This window comes from Centruroides vittatus, unplaced genomic scaffold (assembly GCF_030686945.1).
Source record: "Centruroides vittatus isolate TY-2023 unplaced genomic scaffold, ASM3068694v2 contig_349, whole genome shotgun sequence".
Taxonomy (NCBI): Eukaryota; Metazoa; Arthropoda; class Arachnida; order Scorpiones; family Buthidae; genus Centruroides; species Centruroides vittatus.
In genome coordinates, this window is record NW_027122172.1 from 1,538,437 (window position 1) to 1,561,833 (window position 23,397).

The 23,397-nt window shown below is 32.2% G+C and overlaps 2 protein-coding genes across 7 annotated transcripts in view; one reads left to right on the forward strand and one right to left on the reverse strand.

The window, feature by feature from the left end:
• Rab40 (RAS oncogene family member Rab40) overlaps positions 1–10,663 on the forward strand; it is a 45,362-nt gene extending 34,699 nt beyond the window's left edge. For all 4 annotated transcript variants that reach the window (XM_067269263.1, XM_067269262.1, XM_067269261.1 and 1 more), the window contains exons 4-8: positions 1,225–1,285; positions 7,311–7,371; positions 8,439–8,516; positions 9,591–9,813; positions 9,907–10,663. In XM_067269263.1, the coding sequence (XP_067125364.1) occupies positions 1,225–1,285; positions 7,311–7,371; positions 8,439–8,516; positions 9,591–9,813; positions 9,907–10,145 (662 nt within the window). In that variant the 3' untranslated portion in view covers positions 10,146–10,663. The remainder of the gene's footprint in view (positions 1–1,224; positions 1,286–7,310; positions 7,372–8,438; positions 8,517–9,590; positions 9,814–9,906) is intronic.
• Positions 10,664–18,056: 7,393 nt separating this feature from the next.
• The window catches only part of LOC136974407 (transcription elongation regulator 1-like), a 157,231-nt gene continuing 151,890 nt past the window's right edge, over positions 18,057–23,397 (reverse strand). For all 3 annotated transcript variants that reach the window (XM_067269277.1, XM_067269276.1, XM_067269275.1), the window contains 3 exons: positions 22,778–22,935; positions 18,727–18,784; positions 18,057–18,641 (listed from right to left, as the gene is read on the reverse strand). In XM_067269277.1, coding sequence (XP_067125378.1) covers positions 18,501–18,641; positions 18,727–18,784; positions 22,778–22,935 — 357 coding nt within the window. In that variant the 3' untranslated portion in view covers positions 18,057–18,500. The remainder of the gene's footprint in view (positions 18,642–18,726; positions 18,785–22,777; positions 22,936–23,397) is intronic.

The following is a 23,397-nucleotide window of genomic DNA, read 5'->3' on the forward strand; positions in this document are numbered from 1 at the left end:
AATAAATTAAAACATTAAAACAGTAAATATGTAAATAACGTATAATAAAATAAAAATTGCATTTACTGGTTGCGCACCGTCGACTTCGGTATCTTAAATACGGCTGCCGGATCCGCCACGTACGTACCGCTTTCGTGCTTTTCGATAAGTTTCCTTATCTCAAATTGTCAATATTACAACATTCTTCTTAGACTTTGTTGCTTCCACACACCTCTCAGATGCCATGATTAATAAGTAAAGATTATATTAGGTGAAATGGAAAGTATTTGCATATTTTTAGCAGCTAGCTTTACGGAATAGACGTACGATTTAATTATAACATTTGTGCAAAGTAATACGTTATTGCTAATGCGAGATTGTATTCTTTGTTTACAATGTCATTTTGAACTTTTTACTACACATTTTGTTTGAATAAAATCAAATTGAAATGTCTTCACATAAAAAGCATATTGGGCATTTTATGCTACGAGTTGTGGAAAGAACTGTGGGATAGATGCTCCTAAACTTTGACTGAACATTTGACATGTAGTTTAAAAAGTTCTGTTTGGGAAATTTTGGACTAAAAGATACAAAATGTACAAGATGTCCAAAAAGTGTTGACAAAGAAAAATTACAGGAAGAAATTGTTAAAAAATTGACAAATAACATTCAATATGTAACCAAACACACCAAAAATAAAGTGAAAACATAGGAGCATAACACAAAAATGAGAGATGACTTGAGTGCACAACTGATGGTGTCTGTGCTTTGAACTCATTTTTTTCACTGTATGCACAGTTCAAACTTTGAAGCATCATTCAAACTCTAACTTCACATACTTCAAAAAACTCTGAAGTATGAGGCACTACTGTATTTTAATATTAAATTAATAGTAAAATGATTTTTCATAATACCAAACTAACTATTTGAAAAATTATTTTCTAAAATATGTTTATTTATATGTATAATAAATTTATAGTGCACTTAAAAAAAACTTGTTCAGTATTCAATGCTTTTAGTATATAAGACTTTAAAGCTTAAAATAAATATTTAATTCAAAATATGTTTTTTTTTTAATGGATTATTTTTAATTGCAAAGTTATTAATTTAATTTATAATATAATTTATAACTACTAAATTTAATTATGTAGTAATATTTCATTTAGTATCAAATTTAATATTATGAAGTAATGAAGCAAATATTAATGAAGTAAATATATTTATTTTTGTTGTTATTTAAAATAGGAGTTGCCTACAAGACGACAACAATACTTTTAGATGGAAAAAGAATAAAATTACAGTTATGGTAAATATTATTTCAATTTTTTAATACTTTCTTTTAAAAGATTTTTATTATTTCTTTAATAAAAACAATATTCTGTTCTGTTTATACTGTATAAACAATAGACTAATAAATTACATTTCAAAATGTATACAGAGGTAAACTTTCTCTTTAATTATTTTTTACTTTAAAAAATACTCGGTATTAAAAAAACCCACAAAAATGTAGCTCCGAGCTATGTTGGATGAAAGATTTTCCTCCCTTTAAATTTCTTATGTAATTTTTGTTTGTTTCATTTTTTAAATTAAATTTTTAAGAAGCGCATCATGAAGTATCAGATAGAGTATTTATGACAAAGTTTTTATTTAAACTTGTTCAGTACTCAATGCATTTGAATACTGAATTGTTCAAGTTGGGAGTAGTTTGAGTTAGGTATTACCGTATTCCTAAAATGAAAAAAAACTAGTTTGCTTTCTTTCTGCCGTGCTCCTTTTCGGCATTAGTGGATATTTTCTTGTGGCATTAAAGCAAAGTTATCAGTAATTTTAAGCTTCTGATTTTAATTTCAGTTGATGTGTTTTTTTTATTATTGTTATTTCTTCACCAAGGTTTTTAAGAACAATATTATCTTTACATGTAATATTAAACGTTTGTAGATGTATCTATTTTAAGTCACATGAAAAGTTTGAACTTTTGCTGGAATCCCAAAAAATGTTTTGAAAATGTTATATTCCATCACATTTAAAAATGTCTAATGTTCCATTGAATGTTCTTAGGTATGTATCTGAAGATGAGATGAATTAAGCTTTAAAAAAAAAAAAGGAATACATTTAAATAAAAAGTACCTCTATAATCAATTAGCATCTTTACATATGTGTAAAAGTATGAGGTTGAAGATTGATAAAAATAAGAAGAAAAAAAGGAATATGGGAAAATGAATTTAAATGAATCTTTTGTCAGCAGATCTGAAAACACAAATTGTTGAACAGGTTCATGTTATAAATAGCATCAAAATTATCAAACAACCTATTTATTAACTACATGTGTATTTACCACATATTTTAAAGATTTTGCCTTGTTTATTGCCTGTTTGCATGAACAGCTTTGTCTACTTATAAAGGGTACCGAGATCTACATGATAAATAACATTTTGCTAAAAAATGCACATAGTAATTTCTGGTCTTCTGTTGTGAGAGGAGCTTTGAAACTGTTCAGAATCCTTCCCCATTGACCAGAACCACTAATGACTACCTAATTATGGCCAAAGATGTCTCATCAACAGTTCAGTTCAGTTCAGTTCAGTTATTTAATTAAAAAGATACCAAAGGTACATACCCGGTGCCGTAATACATAACCGGATGAAATAAACAGAGTTACAATAAATATATGAGTTACAGATATGCTTTATTCTGGTTAAATAATTTACATAACATCAACTACAAATATAGTGACAATTAGACAGAAAAAAAAAAAAAAAAAAAAAAAAAAACACAGAGCACAGACAATAACAAACATAGCACGAACAATTTTATAAACTAGAGGCGTCTTCGCCGAGACGGTAAACTTGCAATAATTGTTTGTAAAATTGCGTCGTCTCTTTGCTGCATATGGACTTTCTTTAGCGTCAGTTCCATTTGGTCCAGTTATGTTTGCAGCTATTTGTACCTTTCTCTTCAATATTGACGTCAAATTCTACAATTCTATTTCATTCACGCATCTCACTATCGTTTTCGATGCGTATTTGACGTGAATGATTGTCACACTCTTGAAGCACTCTTGAAGTACTCTTGAAGCGTTCTTGAAGCACTTTCTTGGCACTTTTGTAGGACTCTTGTAGCTCTTTTAAAGTAGTTACTAAGTATTTAGATGTGAAGACGATGAATACACGGTGAGCTAGAGTTAACGAAATCCAGGAACACACAATATGGCTGTTGGCAAAGAATGAGATCAAATTGATTGATGATAGAAGTTAAGATAGAAGTAGAAGCAATGCTTCTACCTATATTGTATTGCAGGAAGCTAATTTAGTCTTAGGCTGTAATTCCATAGTCAGTTCTATTTATTAGATTGGTTTTGATTCTCGTGTATACCCTACAAGAACTATCTCTGGCATTATGCCCAGCCATGGTGTGTTCATGTCTACAGTTACAACATACCGGAGGTTGGTCTATATTTGTGCATTCGTTATAGGTATGTTGACCAGAGCAGTGGCTACATGTGGGCATCTCTTGGCTGCACATTGCTGTGGAATGGCCATACCGACAACACCGAAAGCATTGGAGCACTGGGCAAAAATCTGTTGTTTTACATTTTGACCATTGAATTGACAGTTTTTCTATCTTTAAAAGTTGATTTCTTAGACTAGGTGTTACCTGAATAACCCAATTGTTGTAATATTTATTTTTCCTTCCCATTCTGAATTTCGCCCTGAAAGCCTCGTTGAATTCCTCTTCCTTATATGTTTCACTGATAAGGTCATTTTGTCTGTAAATGTACAATGGTAGCTCTTCCCTAGTAATCTCAGTAGGAACTGAAAAAATGGCCACATGTGGCAGCAATTTCCGAGGCTTCCTTATCAATAATTGGGGAACTTCTGTAGCTATGTGCCGCTCAAGCTTAAGAGCGTTTTCAGGGTTCCCAATCTCTATAGCAACTCCTCCACCTCCAATGTTTCTCACTTTGTCAATTCCAATACCTAACTGCGATGGTTTGACCATCTCAAATAATATCTGCCGCACTTTATTGCAACTTTTCTCGCTGTCTTTACTGTATAGGAGAAGTACCTCCCTGTTTGTTCCTAAGTGTCTCAGTCTTTTATCAGTGTTAAAAAGCTTGCCGTTTTTCAGAGCTTGACTATAGTTTCTTTGTGGAGGAGTGTCTGTGTGTCTGTATGATGCCAAGTTCTCCAGTTTTTCTTGAATGTATGTCTGATTTTTAAGAATTTCTGAGATGGGGGCGTCAGGCAAGGCCGCCCCAAGGCCACTCAAATTCTCCTGAGTTGTCTTTAGAACAACTTTATCTTTTATATTAATCAGTTGTTCCTGCATATGTATTTGGTTGTTAATGATGTCAGAAATTGGGCCTTCGTTCCTCAGCTTATCAAGGCTTTCCTCAATTTTTTGAGCTTTCGTTAAGATGGAATCCACATTTAATTTATTCATAATTTTTGTAGAATGTTGAATAATTTGGGCATTAATTCGATTTCCAGTTTCTCTTAATTTATCTGTAATAACCTTATCTGTACTTTCTGTAATTTTTCTTTCTATCGCAGATATTTTCTCTAATACCTCTCTCTGTATAACTGCCTGATTCCCATCTCCTACAGTTTGAATGAGATTATGTTCAATTGCGTCCAGTTTTCTTAATATGGTACCCTGAATATCAGAAATTTTTCCTGTGTTAATCATTTCAGTCAAATCAGACTTGGTTGCCAATGTATTAATTCTATCTATAAAAGGCTCCATAGATTTCATTTTGTCAAATGAGGATTCGGCAGAGTCAATTAATTTTTGGAATTGGTCTAAAATAAATTTCATGTGTGATGTAACATGAAATTTACCATTCGGGTTATTAATGGCATATGTTTTAACTTCGTCCATGATACGTTTTGCATCCTGCGAAAATTGTTCCCTAATGTATAATTCCATCCCAATATTAAATGTCTAATTATATCAATAATATAAAGTGCAATGGGAATAAATTAGAGCTAATAAGTAGGACTATAAATATCAGCTCCAATAAAGACTCGAACTTCCGGTTGTTCTTATACGCTCTATGGCAAAAAGGTCAATGACCGTAGCCATGACAACCAATGTTGAGTAAGATGTTGATAATTTATTAAATTCTAGAATCGCCATAATTTAAATTCTATTCGGTGGATTTGCTTAAAATTTTCAACACAGGTTACTGATCGTGTCCCCGAAGAAATGACCGGATAGAATTGGGATCCGTAAAGCCGGAAGCGTAATATCGGCGTTCGATTACCGACCGGAAGTATCGGCACTTTTCCGCTTATCTCAGCGAAAAATGGTCCTAGGACCCCCAAATTTTGTGTCGAATAGTAAGACGACAATACGCGTTAGACGCCGTCTCAAATCCGGTTTACCGGATTGCGGAAATACCGGATAATCGAAAAAAGTACCGTTTTCGACCGTATTTCACAAATGTTCGATTTAAAAGGTCCTACTTGACAAATTATCGTCCGTCCTGTCTTCCGAAAAAACTGTATACAAATTCCATCATGATTTATCACCAAAAAACCACATAAAAACAAGATTCCTCAGAGCACAAACAAAAGCAACATTCCATCATCTCGACGTTCGGTTAAAATTCCATTATTTGGTCTTATGTCTCATCAACAAAGACCAAATAAAAAACCATCAAGGAGACTATTGGCATCATCATCATCATCCTGTTGAACACGAACTACAGATATTTGGCAAACTGCTGATCGAATTCCCATTCTGTTTTGACTGTGGATGAGCAGGATAAACATTACTGCTAAAACTGACCCCAAAGAGTATCAGACATCTTGCTGATAATTTTAGTTTTAGTCCAATGAGCTGTTGGCTACCTACACATTACTATCAGTTATCATCAAACCTTCCATAGGGACTTGTTGGTTACTGCCTGTTACCAGAAAACTTGCAGGGGCACTTTTAGGAAGTAGGGTTTTATATCGTCGTGCCGAAATCCTACCTTATCTACCTCCGAATCTATATATCGTGGATTCGTTTCTGTCCCCGTCTCTGTGTTTGACGGCGAGAACGTTCTGTTACCTCCAGCATCAGATATGTCAGAAGACTATTCTACGTGTTCTGCATACACTTACTTGAAGGAATCCCACAATACGTGGCTTAAGTGCACACATTAATTGATCAGAAGCGATGGCAGAACAATCGTCGTCGTCATATTTGCCATTTCCAGATATTGAGTTGTAGTATGGATTTACGTGACCATTTGCAGACCAGGATATTCCGAAAAGCTCATATCACTATTTCAGCCCCTATAAAGTTCTTTGTTAGTATGCTAATGTCACTCATGAAGTTTATGCTATCATTCTTACTGGAAGATATTGGATCCATCAGCAGATAATGAATATCATCCAGATGAAGTCCCCTACTGTACACCACTTAATTGGACTTTAATGTCTCAAGATTGACAAGAGATGACATCTTGAGAAAGGGGAAATTCCACTAGGTGGACTTTTTATACAGTTTCAACGAGGTTGAGCCATTTCAGTTTTTCAATGTTACCAGTTTTCATTCAAATTACCATTATCGCTAATTTGAATGAAAATTGAATGCAGATACTAAGATTATTCTGCTCTTTGGTTGCAATGTTTTAAGAGTTCTTATTCGTTAAGTTAAATTTGTTATAAATATTGTTCAAATTTGCATTAATTATTCTGCTAATTCTTAATTTATTTAATAAACTTTGTTGTTATTATGTGAAGATCATTTCTTACTCTTTGCACTGTGCAAATATTGAATTTAAAAATATAAAAATATCACGAATATACAAAAGTCTTTGTTTTTGTTTTTGTTTTTCTTTTCCGTCGTCTCGACACGCCGGCGACGGTCCGAAACCTTTTGGACTGTCACAGTAGCGTGTTAAAACGACAGAAAAGAAAAATGAAACAAAGTTTTTTTGTATATTTATGATATTTTTTAATTATTGGCAAGTTTTAAAATATTAAATTAATTTAATTCCAGTAAATATATATTGAACAAAATTATTGAGATGTATTCAAATAAGAATTTGATTTTAAAATGTAGCTATCTACAAGTATTTCATCTCAATAACATAATTATAGTAATAATAATTTAATATTAATATAATTTGGATGAAATATTTGATTCTATTGATTTTATTAATTTTATTTATTCTTAATTATTTATTAATGGAAACTTGTAAAATTTAGGCTTTTAGTTTGAGTTTATGAGCAAGTTTTTCATAATAATCAATTTAAAATTATAATTAGATAAGCTTGAATAAAAATTCTCTAATAAATCTTTATAATAATAATTTTTATCATATATTTATTTAGGGATACATCTGGTCAAGGAAGATTTTCTACAATTATTAGATCATATTCACGAGGTGCTCAAGTAAGCATATTTTTTATTACAGTTTTTATTGCAAATGTAAAAACAATGGTCTGTCTTTCAAGATAGAATAAATGTCTTAACTGTCTTGACCATTCAGTCAGCAAGGAAACTAGAAGTTTAATAGGATTACAAATTTTCAATTGAAAATCTCCCAGTTTTACCATATAGTTCATATTTTTAATTGCTTTAATAACAGAAATAACAAAATAATGGAATTACAATATTAGTTTGTAATTTTAAAATTAATAACAAACCATTTCTATTTAAAACTTTACAAGTTTAAAAAGAACTTATTTGTTTAGATCCTATCCAGCTCCCGGATTCAATTTAGCGGACGGGTCGGAATTCCGTATCCGGTAGCTTTAACTCTAACGACGACGAAAAAAACGAGCGTTAATTTTTTATTTAAGCCGTCGTATCTCGATAAAGTGTGTGTTTGGAGTAACACATTTATTTTTTTAAACATACCCAAACTAGATAAAACGGCAAAATAACTGGGTGAAAATTTCAATTTTTCCATTTCGTGATATTGCATAATACAAACTTTATAAAAAGTCAATAGTAAAGTTCCAAACGTATCGACGGGATTCGACGTCGTATTAAAGAAATTTAACCGTGTTTAAAAACTCGGTAAAAATCGCTCGGCATTTTGACGTTTCTTTTGAAACCGTCGTCGTAGAATTAATGCCTTGGCGGTAGGATTACTTCGTAAGATTGATACTTTTCACACTTTTCCGGCGAGAGATTTATTTAAGATATAAATGCACTTGGAATTTTGGAGTGCTAAACCCGAAGCAGGTTTACGAAATAAACCAAAAACATTATTTACAATATAAATTGCACAAAACCTCTTGCTGGAAAAGTTGAAAGATACTAATTTGAATAGGATTGCTTTTTAATTTGTTGGCATTTCTCAACAGATTTTGTAAATTTCTGTTATATCATTATTATGGTTTATGTCCAATAATTTAATTTAATTTTTGATTAAAAATAAGTAAAATTAAATTTTCATATTTGTTCATTTGAATTCTGAATAACATTTATTAAAATATAATTTAAATTTTCAGGGAATAATTTTAGTTTATGATATTACAAACAAATGGTCATTTGATGGAATTGATAGGTGGCTTCAAGAAGTTGAAGAAGTAAGAAATTAATTTTTTTCTATCAAATTTTACATCTTACTTAATTGTACTATAAGCAAGTACATGAAAATTCAAATTTTCGTTACTTGCTTATAGTACAATTAAGTAAGATAATTTATTTAAAACAATGGAGTCAGAATTTATTTATTTATTTTTTCAAATTTTACATTTTATTTATTACGTGCAAAAGCATTGTTTAAATATTTAATATAACAACTAATTTGAATTTTGTACACTAATTACCATAAAGTATTTGGACATCTCTCTGAAACTACAGATTGGCCATATCCAGACTGAACAATGTCTGCTGGTGTTATGGATGCTTTATCATGCTGAATGCAGCAATTTCTGCCACACTGCCATGCAAGGACATTGTAGGATTTTAAACAAAATTATATTAGTGTAGAAAGTTTCTCTGATATCACAAGGACACTACAGAATCCTAAGATTATTATGTGTGATATAGCTTGGTGGAAGAAGGTGTGACGTTGTGCCAATATTTCCAGATTGGGCCGAACGGCAACCCGGCGACTGTATGATGCTGCAGTGTGAACTGTGGATAAATTGCACCTATCTACTGAGTTCCAAATGGCCACAGGAGTGTTGGTCTGCCTAAAACAAAAATAATCTAACAGCCTAGGTCATGGGCTATCATGGTAGAGCACATAAACCTTTAATCATAAAATCAAACCATGCTGCTTGTCTACAACAGGCGAAGGATCTATGCAATTGGACTGTAGGCCAATAGAAATGGGTCCTGTGGAATGATGATTGCAGGTATCAGATGGATATGTGTGGATATGGCATTTACCCAGAGAACAGCTGTTAACCACGAGCACTGTGCATTCTGATAAGTTCAGAGGTGGTGGTGTTATGGTATGGGGCTGTTTCGTTTGCTTGGCATCAGTCCTTTAGTTATAATAGATCATCCTCCAGGGAACATTTTCCACCAAAGTATTGAGTGGTGGTCATTGAAGAGGTGACGACCGAGTGTCCAAATACTTTATGATAGTCAGTGTAAAATTATTTGATTGATTTGAATGGGTAATTAAATCGTGCAATTTTTATTATCAGCATGCACCTGGAATTCCAAAAATCTTAATTGGAAATAGACTTCATCTCGCATTTAAGAGGCAAGTCGGCGAGACGGTTGCAGAAATTTATGCTCGGAAAAACAATATGGTATTTCTAGAAGTCAGTCCACTCTGTAATTATAACATCACGGAATCATTTGTCGAATTGTCACGCATGGCCTTATTGAGAAATGGCATGGAGAGGGTGTGGAGGAGCAACAGAGGTATAATATTATAACATTTGTATATAATTTGTTTAAATTAACATTTAATGTTATATAATTTGTTACGTATACATTTTTATAAATCATTTACAGTATTATCCTTACACGAGCTGTGCTGTCGAGCAATAGTAGCCAGGACGACGGTGTATAGTATAGAACAGCTCCCATTGCCACTGGCATTAAAGTCGTGTCTCAAGTCCTATTCAATGACTACATACAAACCAAGACCTCATATAATGAATACGAGAGATAAATCTCTCAAAAAGTCCAATCCTTTACATCCTTGCGATTCGTTAACGTTGCAGTGCCGTAAAAGTTGTACGATATCCTAGCATAAAAATGCGCGGCCAGGGGTCGTCGGCGGAACGGCAGTCGGATAATTTCGTGCACGAAATTCGTTTACACAATTTTCACATAAATGAATAACCTAGCTCTCTTATTATAATTATTTTGACAAAGGAGCATAATTTGAAAGTCGAAAAAATACGTACTTTTGTGTATAGTTTTTTCATATAATTAGTTTATATATTAAAAAAATTATGTTAATTTTTAATATGAAATATATCATGCCAAATTCATATGCATTCTATGTTATTATTGGTTTATTACAATTCATACAGAATTTGTACATGTTACAAATTACAACATGTAAAATGTTTTTAGATGAAATATAGTCAACATTGTACATAAGAAAAGAATTGTCTCGCCATATAAAATATTTACTTAAATATTTTTTGTGAAAATAAAATGCAGAGCTTTGCTCTCCTTAGAGCAAATTCAGAGTAGAATGCTTTTACATGTTTTTTATATTGTGTACAGATAATAAAAATTAATCATTGAAATAATTTTATTTCTCTGATAATTGTGTGCTGTTTTATCTAATTAGATTACAGTATTTTAATTCGTTATTATACACCAGGATCGGCACCCTACGGCACTCCAATTCGATAAAAAGGTAGTAAAAATTATGCTTTAATTGTTAATTACACACATAAATGGAAGCCATAGTTGAGTGTAGCCCACAGTATTATAAACAAAATCTCTCGCTTGTATATTTATATTTATATTACAGTACGTGCATTTATGCTCCGTGCAACCATCTACGTGTTGTGCACGTATTTCATACATAAGAACATAAACTGTTATGGACCATCAAAATTTAATGTATAAGGGTGCGAGAATGGCGAGATGCAATAAATATCAAACCCCGTTAGATACGTGCGAGAACCAGAAATTCGCTTACGCCGGCAAGATTTCTCGCTCGTGCACGTTTTTCTTTGCGAGAACTATCTGGCTCGCTACTAAATCCGCATCTGCGTAGTTGTGCCGTAAACTTAAGTGGAAGTAGGGGTGGTCGACGAGACAAGCATTTTTACGAAGCGACCCGGTGTCGGAAACAAAAATTGGCAGAGCTATGCCCCATAGAAAATTTGGACCCACCTGTGTGGTAGGCAACAGTTATCACACTAAATTCATCTTGTGTGTATGTTTTGGAATGAGTACTGGGTGTAGTTAATATGGTTCGGTAAATGAAACTTTATTGATATTTTTGTACATATTTACAATAGAAGTTTAAAACGGCAATCGCCAACCGACGACAAACCACGTTTTGTGGTACTCTCTCGAAGAACTGTGGTCATTCTTCGACGGTATCGAAAGCCGAAAAGAAACGGACGGATGGTTCCTTCATTATTATTATTATTTTACCTTAATTTATTTTGTAAAAATGCTCATCTCGTCAGCTCTACCACTAAATTTACAGCATGTTGAATACAAAATTAACATCTTGTATATATTGAACGGGAATATATTTTTTACTCATTCTAAAGATTTATTTTTCAGACTTGGTAATCTGAATGAAGCTTTTTATATGAATAAAAATTAATATATTATAGAAGATTGCTATTTATCATTTTTTTGAAAAATAAGTATCTAGGTACAAAGATTTCTTTAACTTTTTATCACTTATGTTATTGTTCATTATCTATCTACATACAAATATCACTACTAAATAATTTAAATGCAGGATACCCAAAATATATGAATACACCAACAGTTTTTACGATACAAACATAAATGATCAAATATTAGCGAGGTTGAGGCCGAAGTTTTCGACGCGAAAATGTGTACGTCGGACGTTCGGCGCCGTCTTCCCGTAAGCGTAGAAGTTTGACAATGGCGTTTGGAACGTCGGTGAAATCACGCTCGACATTCCAAACGCCATTGTCAAACTTCTAGGCTTACGGGAAAGCGGCACCGAACGTCCGATGTACACATTTTTGCGTCGAAAACGGGCCTCGACCTGGCTATTATTAAATTACAAGCAGCCCTTCGTTATGTCGGGCATATAGGGAGACCAATAAAACGAGATACAACCGATGCATCTACCCACTGTTGGCGAAGACAAAAAACGGTGGGCCGAATAAACGATATAACCGGGAGCTGCTGTACTATTAGTAAATATGTAATTTAATAACAACTTACTGGCAACATTCTAGGTCCGAATGAGGGGGCGGGGCCCCAAATTGTCGACCCCCTGTCCGAGCAAAAAAGTCAAAAGAACTATACCTCTGTATGTGACCCTTCGCGAGATATAGCCCTCGAAAGATGCACCTACGTCACGTGGCTTCGCGGCCAAAAGGGCCGAGTCACGCGACCTAATTTTTTCACTTTTTCCACCTCTTGGTGTTTAAAAAAAGCGTGCCCCCTTGGCGAGAGCGAACCAGAAATTCGCTCTCGCCGGCATTATTTCTCGCATCTCGCCTGTGCGTGGTTTTCCTTTGCGAAAACTAAATCGCTCGCAACCTCTCGCTCGCTCTAATTTCGCGTCTGCATAGTCGCACCCTAACGGTACCGTCGCCTTAAAAGCTTCGCTAGCCGGACCTCTACCGCAATCCGAGCGCAAACGCAAATAGGTCACGTGATTAAAAGCTTTTACGGCCGTTTTTGCGCTAGTGAAGTCGTGGCCTAAAAGTAGATAACACACAAAAATTAGCCACTTTTTACGATTTACCAATCGTAGAAATGAATTCTGCCAGTTTTCCGAAGAATGCGTTCGGAGTAAAATCTCTCGTGGCCTCGGCATAAGAATCGTCATTAAGGTCGAAATCAAGGGCGAGCTAAACGGTCGGAACAATCGAATATTGCCCGAAGGTGCACATTAGTACCATTCTATTCAAACTAACCGGTCAGTAACTAATGACTTCATCGTCCCAGACATTTCTAATTGTTACCGTTAAGTCGAGTTTTCGGATTAAAGTATCGGAAAGATCCGTCGGAAGAAGGAGTGGCATACAAACTGCAACGCGCGTGTAAAAACCCAAGCTTCTACGTGGGAGAAACAAAACGAAAGTTAAAAGTTCGACTATCCGAATATCTGGCTGCAATTAAACTCAAGGTTAACACTTCACCGACATTTTTACATCGTAACACTAATAACTGTAATATCGATACTAATAATGTTAAAATAATATATAAAGAAAAAAAACTGTATAAAAAGAAAATTTAAAGAACATTTTACAATCGTCGCGCAAGATAATACCCTCAATTTAAATAATGGCGTGTTGCCGGCGGAATGCCGGGTAAATCTCGTGGGGTACGACGATTGTAAACAACCAGTAGGAGACGGAAACCGAACTTGGTGGTTGTGCATCGTTTGTGTGGTTTTGTACTTAGGAAAACCCCGCCGACAAGAAGGCGAAATGCATTTAGGAGAACATTAAGTAATTAAAAAACCTTTTTTCTCTCTATATACTTGTTTGGTTTTTTGACCTTTTTGAGATAATTCTACTTCGTTTTTTATAAATGTTTTAGAGTTGTCTTAATTTTTAGTCCTCTTAAAAGTCAGAAAAGGAAGAAAATTCTCGAAATTTTCGTGCACTTTTTTAAAGTACTGTACAATACAAAACAAAATAAATTTATATAAATTTTTACGAAGAAATAATAATAAACAAAAACTTTTATGAGCAGCTAGCAGCAACCAAAAATACGCTTTTCGGGTGGTAAATAAAAAATAATGTAATATTTATTTTTATGTTATTTTTCTCAATTATTTTCATATAGTTTATTAATATGTATCCATTACTCGTGTTAATATAAATATAGAAATTTTAAAACTGTATATTGTATCGGATACGACGTATCTTTTGCTAACTTAATATTATTAATGTTGACGTTTGTTGTTGTTTATTATTTTTGCAATTAATATCGACGTCGGACCGTTATTAATTATTTTTGGATGTGCGGCACGTGATTATTATATTACTTTAATTATACGTCGTGTACGTATTTATCTTCTAATAAAAACAGTATATTATGCAATTAGTTTGTAATATAGGCAATTATGGCACGAATGGAAGTTTGGCACACGAGCGAGTGGACCAATTTCCACGAATGCCATAATTGCTAATTTTAAACGAATTGTCGTACGGCATCCTGTGGTTAGACTATTCTTATAACACTATACTTATGGAACTCAAAATCACGTATAAACGGTGTTTGTGGCACCCGTTCCATAAAGCCGTGCCACAAACGCTGGTTTATTCGTGATTTTTAGTTCCTTAAGTATAGTGTCGTAGTCAACCACAAAAATATTTATTTCCTACTCACAATAAAAAAAACCCAATTTTTTATTTCTAAGTATATCCTAATTTTAAAATGTCTGGGTCAGCCATTTTGAAAAGGTGGTAACACTAACCGTGTTTGTAGTTCCCCAAACAAGTTGCAATGCAACACCTGTCTGGCATGACTCTGCAAAATGTGCAAGTAATAAGTGTTTTATAGTTAAAGTAAAAACAAACTCCCGAACCTTTCTTAGACTTTTGTCCAACTGTTCTCCTATGAGAGAAAGAAAGAAAGAAAAAATCCCTAAAAGCAAAAAAAAATAAGAGGAAACTAAAAACTTTAAAATGACAACTATCTTTGAAATCTCCAATGTGTGATTCCATTAAGCATAGGCAAGAAGGACTACCGGTAATGCCGGACCCACGCGACGCCGTCGTACTCCGACTTTCTCTTTAGGAGCCGTCGGTTTATTCCCGACGGTTAACCCGTTAACGAGAAGCCCCACGTCGGCATTTTCGGTCGCATCCGCGGTAAACGGAATGCCGTATTCTTCGCCGAGGCAACCGTCCGGTAAGTCCGTGGCAAAACACCAAATATCTGTACTTTCGTAGTCTCCTTACTCACTGGCCCTCGCTCTCTCAAACTTTCATGTTTTTGTTAAAATGAAAGCTTTACCGACGGGTTTAAGATTCAAATCAACAGAGGAGGAAGATGAAAGATGCTGTGATGATTGCACTCTTGATAATGCAGTATGGTTGCAACTTGTAAGACTGTTTTACTAAGTGGTATGAACGTTGACAGAAGTGCATAGCTGCAAGACCTCATTTTCAAAATTGTCTTATGTAAATATTTTGTAGTACTAACTTCAGTTTAAGTTTTAATAATAAGTTTTTTTTTTTTTGAAGTTCGTCGGATGTTAAATTTTTGTTTAATAAATTAAGACATAGTCGCTCTGGAAACATTTTTTACTTTCCTAGACGATCTCCATTTTTTCTTTTGTTCTAGAACAATTTTTCTTTAGATGACCGGACCTTTCTTTATAGGCTACTCGGCCATCCAATATTAAAAAATGTTCTTTAATTAAAACAGGGTTAATCCAATTAAAATTATAAAAAATAATTTCTTAAAAATTGGAAATGGGATCTTACGACGTCTTTTCTTACATCCGCGTCCGTTCGGGAGTTCGGGCCTTTATCCACTCAAAAAATGCGCCGGAAAATGTAGATTTTGTTGACTTGGTCCCTCTGGCGACGATTTTCCATTTTAAGTTTTTTGAATATTTTATTATTATTATTATTATTGTTTTTGACTTTTACCGTAATCTGTCGAGCATTGCATCGTTTGAAAACGCCAGACGTAAAGTTCTTCACACTTATACGGGTTATCTAATAATGAACGAGCATAACTTCACTTTTGAATTAATTATATGGTATGACCGAATAACTGATAATTTATTATTTTCACATAGCTTTGTATTCTGAAACTGATTCACTAGAAAAAAAGGTTATGCATCAAGAAAACCAGAAGTAAATCCAGTTTTCTACTCGGTGCTTCTGATTCACTTTGGGGGTTATAATACTAGAAAGAGATGATAATCCAACAGTGTGAAGTCCAGTAAATACACTGAGAGATTCAACAACTCAAATCCTTGATTTTCTGTATAATTCTGAGCTGATAGGAGTTATGTCTTGAAGAAAGAGCACTCCAATTTCCCCACGTTGATCCTCTGACTTTTTGGCAGATATTTTATCAAAATGACACCATACTTGTCCTAGAATACTAAAGCTATGATTTTCCAGCTTCTTTCTTCGGCCGGGAGAGTCACAATCCTTACGATCCCAATTAATAAAATTAGAATTTCACGATTATTGTACAAACTAAAAATTTCCGAAAATTTCATAGCAAATGTTTATTCCCGATTCGTTATTGCCATTAATAACAACAGAGTAATTAATACACTGCACCTTTTTTAAAATTCTCACCTCCTCGTGGACACAAAGGGGATGTTTTTAAATCCCGTCGTGGGTCGGCCGGACGGCGGACTCCCCGGAAAATTCGCAATATTTTCGACCCCCGGTCTTCCGGAGCAATAAGACGACACCTTAACCGCCTCTCCCCCTCCTTCCGGCCATCGATACAAGTAGCTTGTATTGACAGCTGGATGGAGGTCTTTGTTTTATGGACCATCAGAGGTTGAAAAAAACCACCCTCATATTTTTATTTCAAAATGCAAACTTAAAGAAATGCTTTTGTTCACATAGATGGACTAAAAGTAAAAAATAATTTTTTTCAGCTTTCATGGTATTACGAGACCAAAAATAAATGCACGGGCACTCGTATCTAAAAATATTTTTTATGGCTTTTCACGAGTGTCCTACTCTTGTACTTTGCATAATACCAAGAATACCACAAAGGCTGAAAAAATTTATTTTTTACTTTTTAGTATATTTATGTGAATAAAGAATTTCTTTAATTTTTTTATTTTCTACTTTTTAGTATTATATACAGAACACCGAACTATCAAAATTCTTCTTGGTTTAACATTTAATTGGAAAATAAGATGAAAATTGAGTTACAATGTTTTGAGGTTGCATACAAGCACAAAATTGCTATAGAGAACTTATAACACAGAAAATAAAATCTATTTTTCATAAAAGGAAATGCATTTTGGGCCATTTTCCCTCATAAGTCCTTGATACTTAATAATGGTAAAACTGAAAGCTGGAATAACTGAGTATTTAAAAAACATTAGTGAAATAAATAAAGCTGTAAAACTAAAGGTGAAACTAGCAAAAATATAGAAAAATTGGCAAATAAAAAAAGGTAAAAACAAAAACTTTAAAATCTGGCTAAAATAATAAATATGTTTTTATTTTGACCAGTTGTTATTATTTTATGTGTATGCAAAGTTTCAACTGGATTGGAAAATAGGTGAAAATCGAGTTATTTTATCTGGACGGAAAAAACAAAGTTAGTTAAAAACGACGACGGCTCACGGACCGTTAGCGGTCCGCCGACCGACGAGTCTTATACTGTTTTGGTTCAAAAATGATACATTTTTTATTGTTCACAATCTGTTTTGTTGATATTTTACCTACATTCACACATCCAAAACATAAGCATTGTATTTATCAATGTATAGTTGTTTATTTTGCATTCTTCTTCACATTAATTTATACAAATATTTTGTGACATTTAGAAACGTCCGTAAAGCAAATATATTTCTTATAACTAATATTTGCATCGTAGGTAAAACCAGTATGCTAAATAAAAAAATTAAACAAACTAATATTAAATTGAGATAATTACTACAACTGGTGTTTTTTGCATCAAAAAATGATGAAAACATGTAAACATTGTTTATAATCTTATGTAGGTACAAATTTGTTATATATATTAAAATGTATCCTTCCACAAGACTATTCAACTCAATACTTCAATAATGTTTTTTATCCTGCTGATGTGAAAATTTGATATTATAATATGCAAAATAATTTTTCATTAAATTTTGATATAAACTTTATGATTAGATTATTAACAGGAAAAAAAACTATTATATTAAGCAACAAACATTACTATTGGTAGATATTTACGTAATGAATATAATAAATCAAAAAACTTGGATTTAAAGTTAAAATAATTTTTAGCTTTTAAACTTACCGTTGTTTTTACTAAAAATATTGTACTTCAATCATTCTTTATTTCCATACAAATGCATACAGAATATATATAGAACCAATTTTCATTTACGCATTATGTGGAATGCACAACTTTCAATGTTTTCGACCAATTTAGTTAAATTGTACCTATAATACATATAAGTTCATACAGATGTCAATCTGTACAAAAGACATTTACAAATATACTGTTTTTCAAATAAATTCAAACAAAACTGTTTTGTGACATTTATTTGTAAATTTCCTTCATAAACATAACTGGAATGAAGACAAAGATATTGTAAAATGATTGAATGATATAAACATATAAGAGACAATAAAAGCCACGTATCACACAAAAATTAAACTATTACTATTCTAGACGTACGCTATTGTTCCGGATGGGACGTCGACAGACGGAACGGTTCCGATTTTAGACACGTGACGCTAATTTATTAAATGTAAAAACTATTTAGTCGAACGCCTAGAAGGTTCCGAGGCCGTGGGCGGCGGCGGCGGCCCCCTGTGATCTAGATCGTCTATATAAGACATTAAAAGTTTTTTCCTTTCGTCTGCTATACATTCTAAAACTAGATATCGTTTATCATTCTGAAAGACAAATTTAAGACGAATATTTGTGAGAAAATTATATATGTTAAATCATTTTTATACTGTCTTTCTAACTTGCACATACCTGTAGTATTTTTTCAATATCTTGTAGATGATCAGTTTCTTCAATCATCTTTTTTGATCTAAAAAAGTGATATTATCATCACAATTCAAATAAATAATAATATTTTTTAACAAATAAAGTATTACATTTTAAGGAAAAAAAATCAAATTCTGTACTTCATAGATATATAGAAGTATTTTGAGATTAGTCAATACTGAAAGCATTAAAGCAAGATAAGTAATTAAATTTACAGTTAATAGAAATTAATTGTTTTGACACAACAGTCAATAAAACCATAAAAAAATATAATTTGATGATTTTTTGTTTTTATATTTTTCAATATATTTATTTTGTTTGTACAAAATAAAGAAATAATTTTTAACGATACGATAGCCTCGATTATTATTATTATAAAAATTTTCGTTAGGCTTAAAATTGACAAAAATTCAACACGAAGCGACACGCGACGGAGAAAAATTTCAACACGGGATGGGTTAATATATTTTTTCGTACATAATCGGTTATCCGAACGACCCCGGTCCCCGATTGATTCGGATAAACGATGCTCTACTGTACATATTTTGATGCATTTTTTCCCCCTAATACGAGAGAATTAACCAGTCAACAATTTTATCGTGACTTAACTGTTGTATTACCAATGTTTGTTGTTTATCTTTTTTTTTCTTTGGGAGTTGTTACAAAATGTTCCCAAAAAAAAAATTAGAAATACTTCCTTTAATTAATTTTTTTAATCATAACCGCAGTCAAAATTCAATATTGCAAAGCCCAATAAATACTTGTGACCAGATCTTCCACATAAAAATTAAATTGAGAACTCTTCAGTATCTGTGAACCCTAATGTATGATTTTGCAAACAACACTAAGAGTGAAAATCATGTGATTTGGTGATAAACTCATACACTTATCATTATGATGAAATGATGTTGAGAAAAAAAGTAAGTATATTTACAATTCAATACAACTCATTTACAATTATTATTATTGAATTTTCTTTATAAACAGTAAAATAGAATTTCTGAGAGGTGGGAATTGAAAGCTGGAGGTTGCAAGCATAATCTAATAAGAACCATATTAACTAGATTATTTTCTTGAAATCTATATAATTTGCACTCATTTCATTATACCAAAAGTTCTCAGAATTTTTCAGATTGTGCCACACTGTAAAATGTGAAAAAAATTTTCTGGCTCATTTTGTGTTAAAATTAAAAATACCTTATTGTATTTTAAATTATAAATATATTAATGCATCCACAATAAACTAACAGCGAGGTGAGGCCTAAAGGGTAGGAGTTATCATAGTACACAGCTATTTAAATTATAAATAATTGTGTACTGTAATAACAGCTACCTTCTTGGACTAACCTTGCTATTACTGTATTGTGGATGTAATAAATCTTTTATAACATTTATGATATATTTAGCAAAGTATACTTTTTTTACAAATTAGTTTCTTCTCACTTTTAATTATCTTGTGCACACCAGTATGCCTCAGCACAATGTTTGAGAATCACTACATCATACATTCACTTTTTTCAAATTTGAATGATTTATTAGCATGTTGTTAATATCAATATAAACAAACATGTTCTGTTGATTTTGCTGTGTAAATTAAAGTGACACTCTCTTTAGTTTGTTGGAATTGCCAATTGTTTGTTTTTTGAACCATGTGGTGATAGGCAGTACTCCTTACCATTTTTGCTTTGCAAGCATTTATTTTTTATTAGTCACTGGTGATGAGGATTAAGTGTTCATTTCATACCATTCAGCACCACTACAACTACAGTCACTAATCGACTGATAAAAAATTTGATAAATTATCATTATGCTCGTTTTCATTAACTATTCTTAAATGTGAGCAATAAATACATTTATTTCAATATTTAATATTAGAAGTGTTTAGATAATTTTTTTGTGACTAGAAATATGCTTTAGGAACTATTTTTAAATATCAATTAGCCTACAGTAATATTAGTGTTGTTATGCAATTTCACGAAACATTGTAGTTTCCAATAAATTATCAAACACGTTAAGTGAGAATCTGAGATTCGGAGATGAACAAATGGTAAAACTAAGTTGAAGTTTGACTATACATTAGTATTTAATAATTACTTTATATTGAATATTCAAAGTAAAATCAAGTTTCTTCCAAATTTCTCACATATTAACAAACAGAAGTCTTGAACTAAAACAGAAACCTAAACAGAAATGTCAAATTAAAAATTCTTAAGATAATGGTATGGAGTGTAATGACTCATGGATGCAAGTCTTGGTCTGCCATGAAGGAAATGAAAAACAAAATAAATTCAGCAAAAGTATGGTGCCCAAGAAAGATAGATAAATTAGCTGGACAGAGAGGATCACAAATAAAGTAGTACTTTAACCCTTTGCCCACGAAAGTACCGATCGATCGGTACCCTGGATTGTTAAGCAAAACTTCAAGGGTAGCGATTCGTCGTTACTCTGGTAAATATCGATTTTTGTAAAATCTATTGACAGATGTCAGCACTTGATGGCATCGTCTTGTCTATTGTCTGTTTCACATATTTTTGTCCAGGTGGTGTTTTGTCGACTTAAATTTAAAAATTTTAATTAATGCTTTTTTTCCTTATTTTTTCTGGTAATTTTTTAATTTTATTTTTAGCATATTCACGCAATAATATTACTATAATAAGTTTATTTAGCTATAATAAGTCAACGTGTTATAAATGTTCGGTTCTGATATTTTATATATTTTTTATTTTAATTGGAAATATCAGCAAATGTTACATGTATCGCTACTGGTAATCGAAAATATTTATTACAAAAAAATATAATCTCGTTTTATATAAAGTGAATAAAGTATATTAGTTGATAGCAGAATAAAATTTTGATCTCAAACAAATGTGATTTCAAACAATTTCACTTATGCATGTACGTTAATCCATTGTGAAATTAACATACAATGGATAAGCGTACATGCATAAGTGCTATATCAAATTGTACAAAACAATATTCTACATCTGTCTGGCTCAGTGCCAGCAAACAACTAGGTAACTAGGCAATGTTAATTTTCACAAAAAGTTACAAATTATCAAGTTTATGCATCAGTTCTTATATATATATATATATATATATATATATATCTAATATATATTTCTTATAAAATGTATTGAAAAATATCATATTTAAAACTAAAGATATTAATAAATGTATGTGATTTTTTTCATATAGATATAATGATAATTTGATTTTTGGTGAATTTTTAAAATAATATCGCCTGACGGACCTATATTGCCTTAGGAGGGATCACAAAATAAACATAAACAACATGTCGGAGGAAAAGGGTTAATTGATTTCCTAAATTAGTTCTTTTATGACCAGATTAAGCAAAGAAAATCTGCATTTGCTGAACATTTGACCAGAGAATATTCAGGCCAATTAATGAAGACAGTGATAGAGGAAATGGTAGAGAGAAAAGGGCAAAGAGGAAGACCCAGGAAGAGATGGAGGAATAACATCAAGGATTGGTTAGAAACTGATTTCAGGAATGCTCATTATGGAGAGATGGAGAAAAATGATTTGTCAGCTGCAACTTTCCAAGAAGAAAATGCCACAAGAATAGAATAGAATTAGTTTATAACTCAGCAAATATCATAGCTAGTAATGAAAATATTGTTAGGTTTGATACTTATGAGTACACAAACTTCTTTAGATATTACACTTTTTTTAATGACAATGTTGATATTATTCATTTTATCTATTATCTAAAAATATGTATGTAGGTATAGCCAATTGAAAAAATGTTTTAATGGTATATTGAAATTTTAAATAAGCTTATCTAAAACCAAAGAATGAATAATTTTTATTGAAATTCCTAATTTCAAAGTTTCAAATTAGTATGTATGTTATTACTACATATGTTGAAGTGGTTTGATAAGTGATCTATTGGTTTTCTTCTGGTTGATATATTATGGAGTATAAATTTTATATAGCTTTGTTATACTTACACCAACACACACATACAAAATTTACAATTAATTACAGTGTATTCAAGGAAAAAAATCATACTTACTTATATGTAATCATTTTTGTTTCTTTTAATAATTCGCGGAAATCTGCTTTTGCAGCAACCATTTTATCTTTTAAATAGTCTTTAAATTCTCTCTCGCATTTCCGATCATTTGATGAAAATTTTGAATAACGAGGATCGTCACGTATTATCTTTTTTATCTGAAAAAATTATATATGTATTGGGCTCAAATCAATATTTTATTTTTATTAAAAATTCAGATAATTTTTTAAAATGCAAATTTATTACATGCTAATTTATTAAATCTTATTTATATTACAACTAACTAGTACCTAGCAGTGCCTGAAAAATATAGTAAATTTTCTGTAATTGGATAAAATTGTGTTATGGATGGATAATGACCTGTGATGTACAGTACGGGTACTCCTCACTTTACGACCGAGTTCCGTTCCGACGACTACGTCGATAAGCGAGGAACTTGCACTGGGAATATAGGATTGTTGTAAAATTATACAAATTATGCAACAAACTTCAAATTTATTCATAAAAAGACTATTATAGTACGCTATTAGCCTATTATAGTACTATAAGACTTATAGTATGCGCAAGCCTATTATAGTACGCATGTCACCATTTGCCATTAACCGACACTCAAGCTGAGA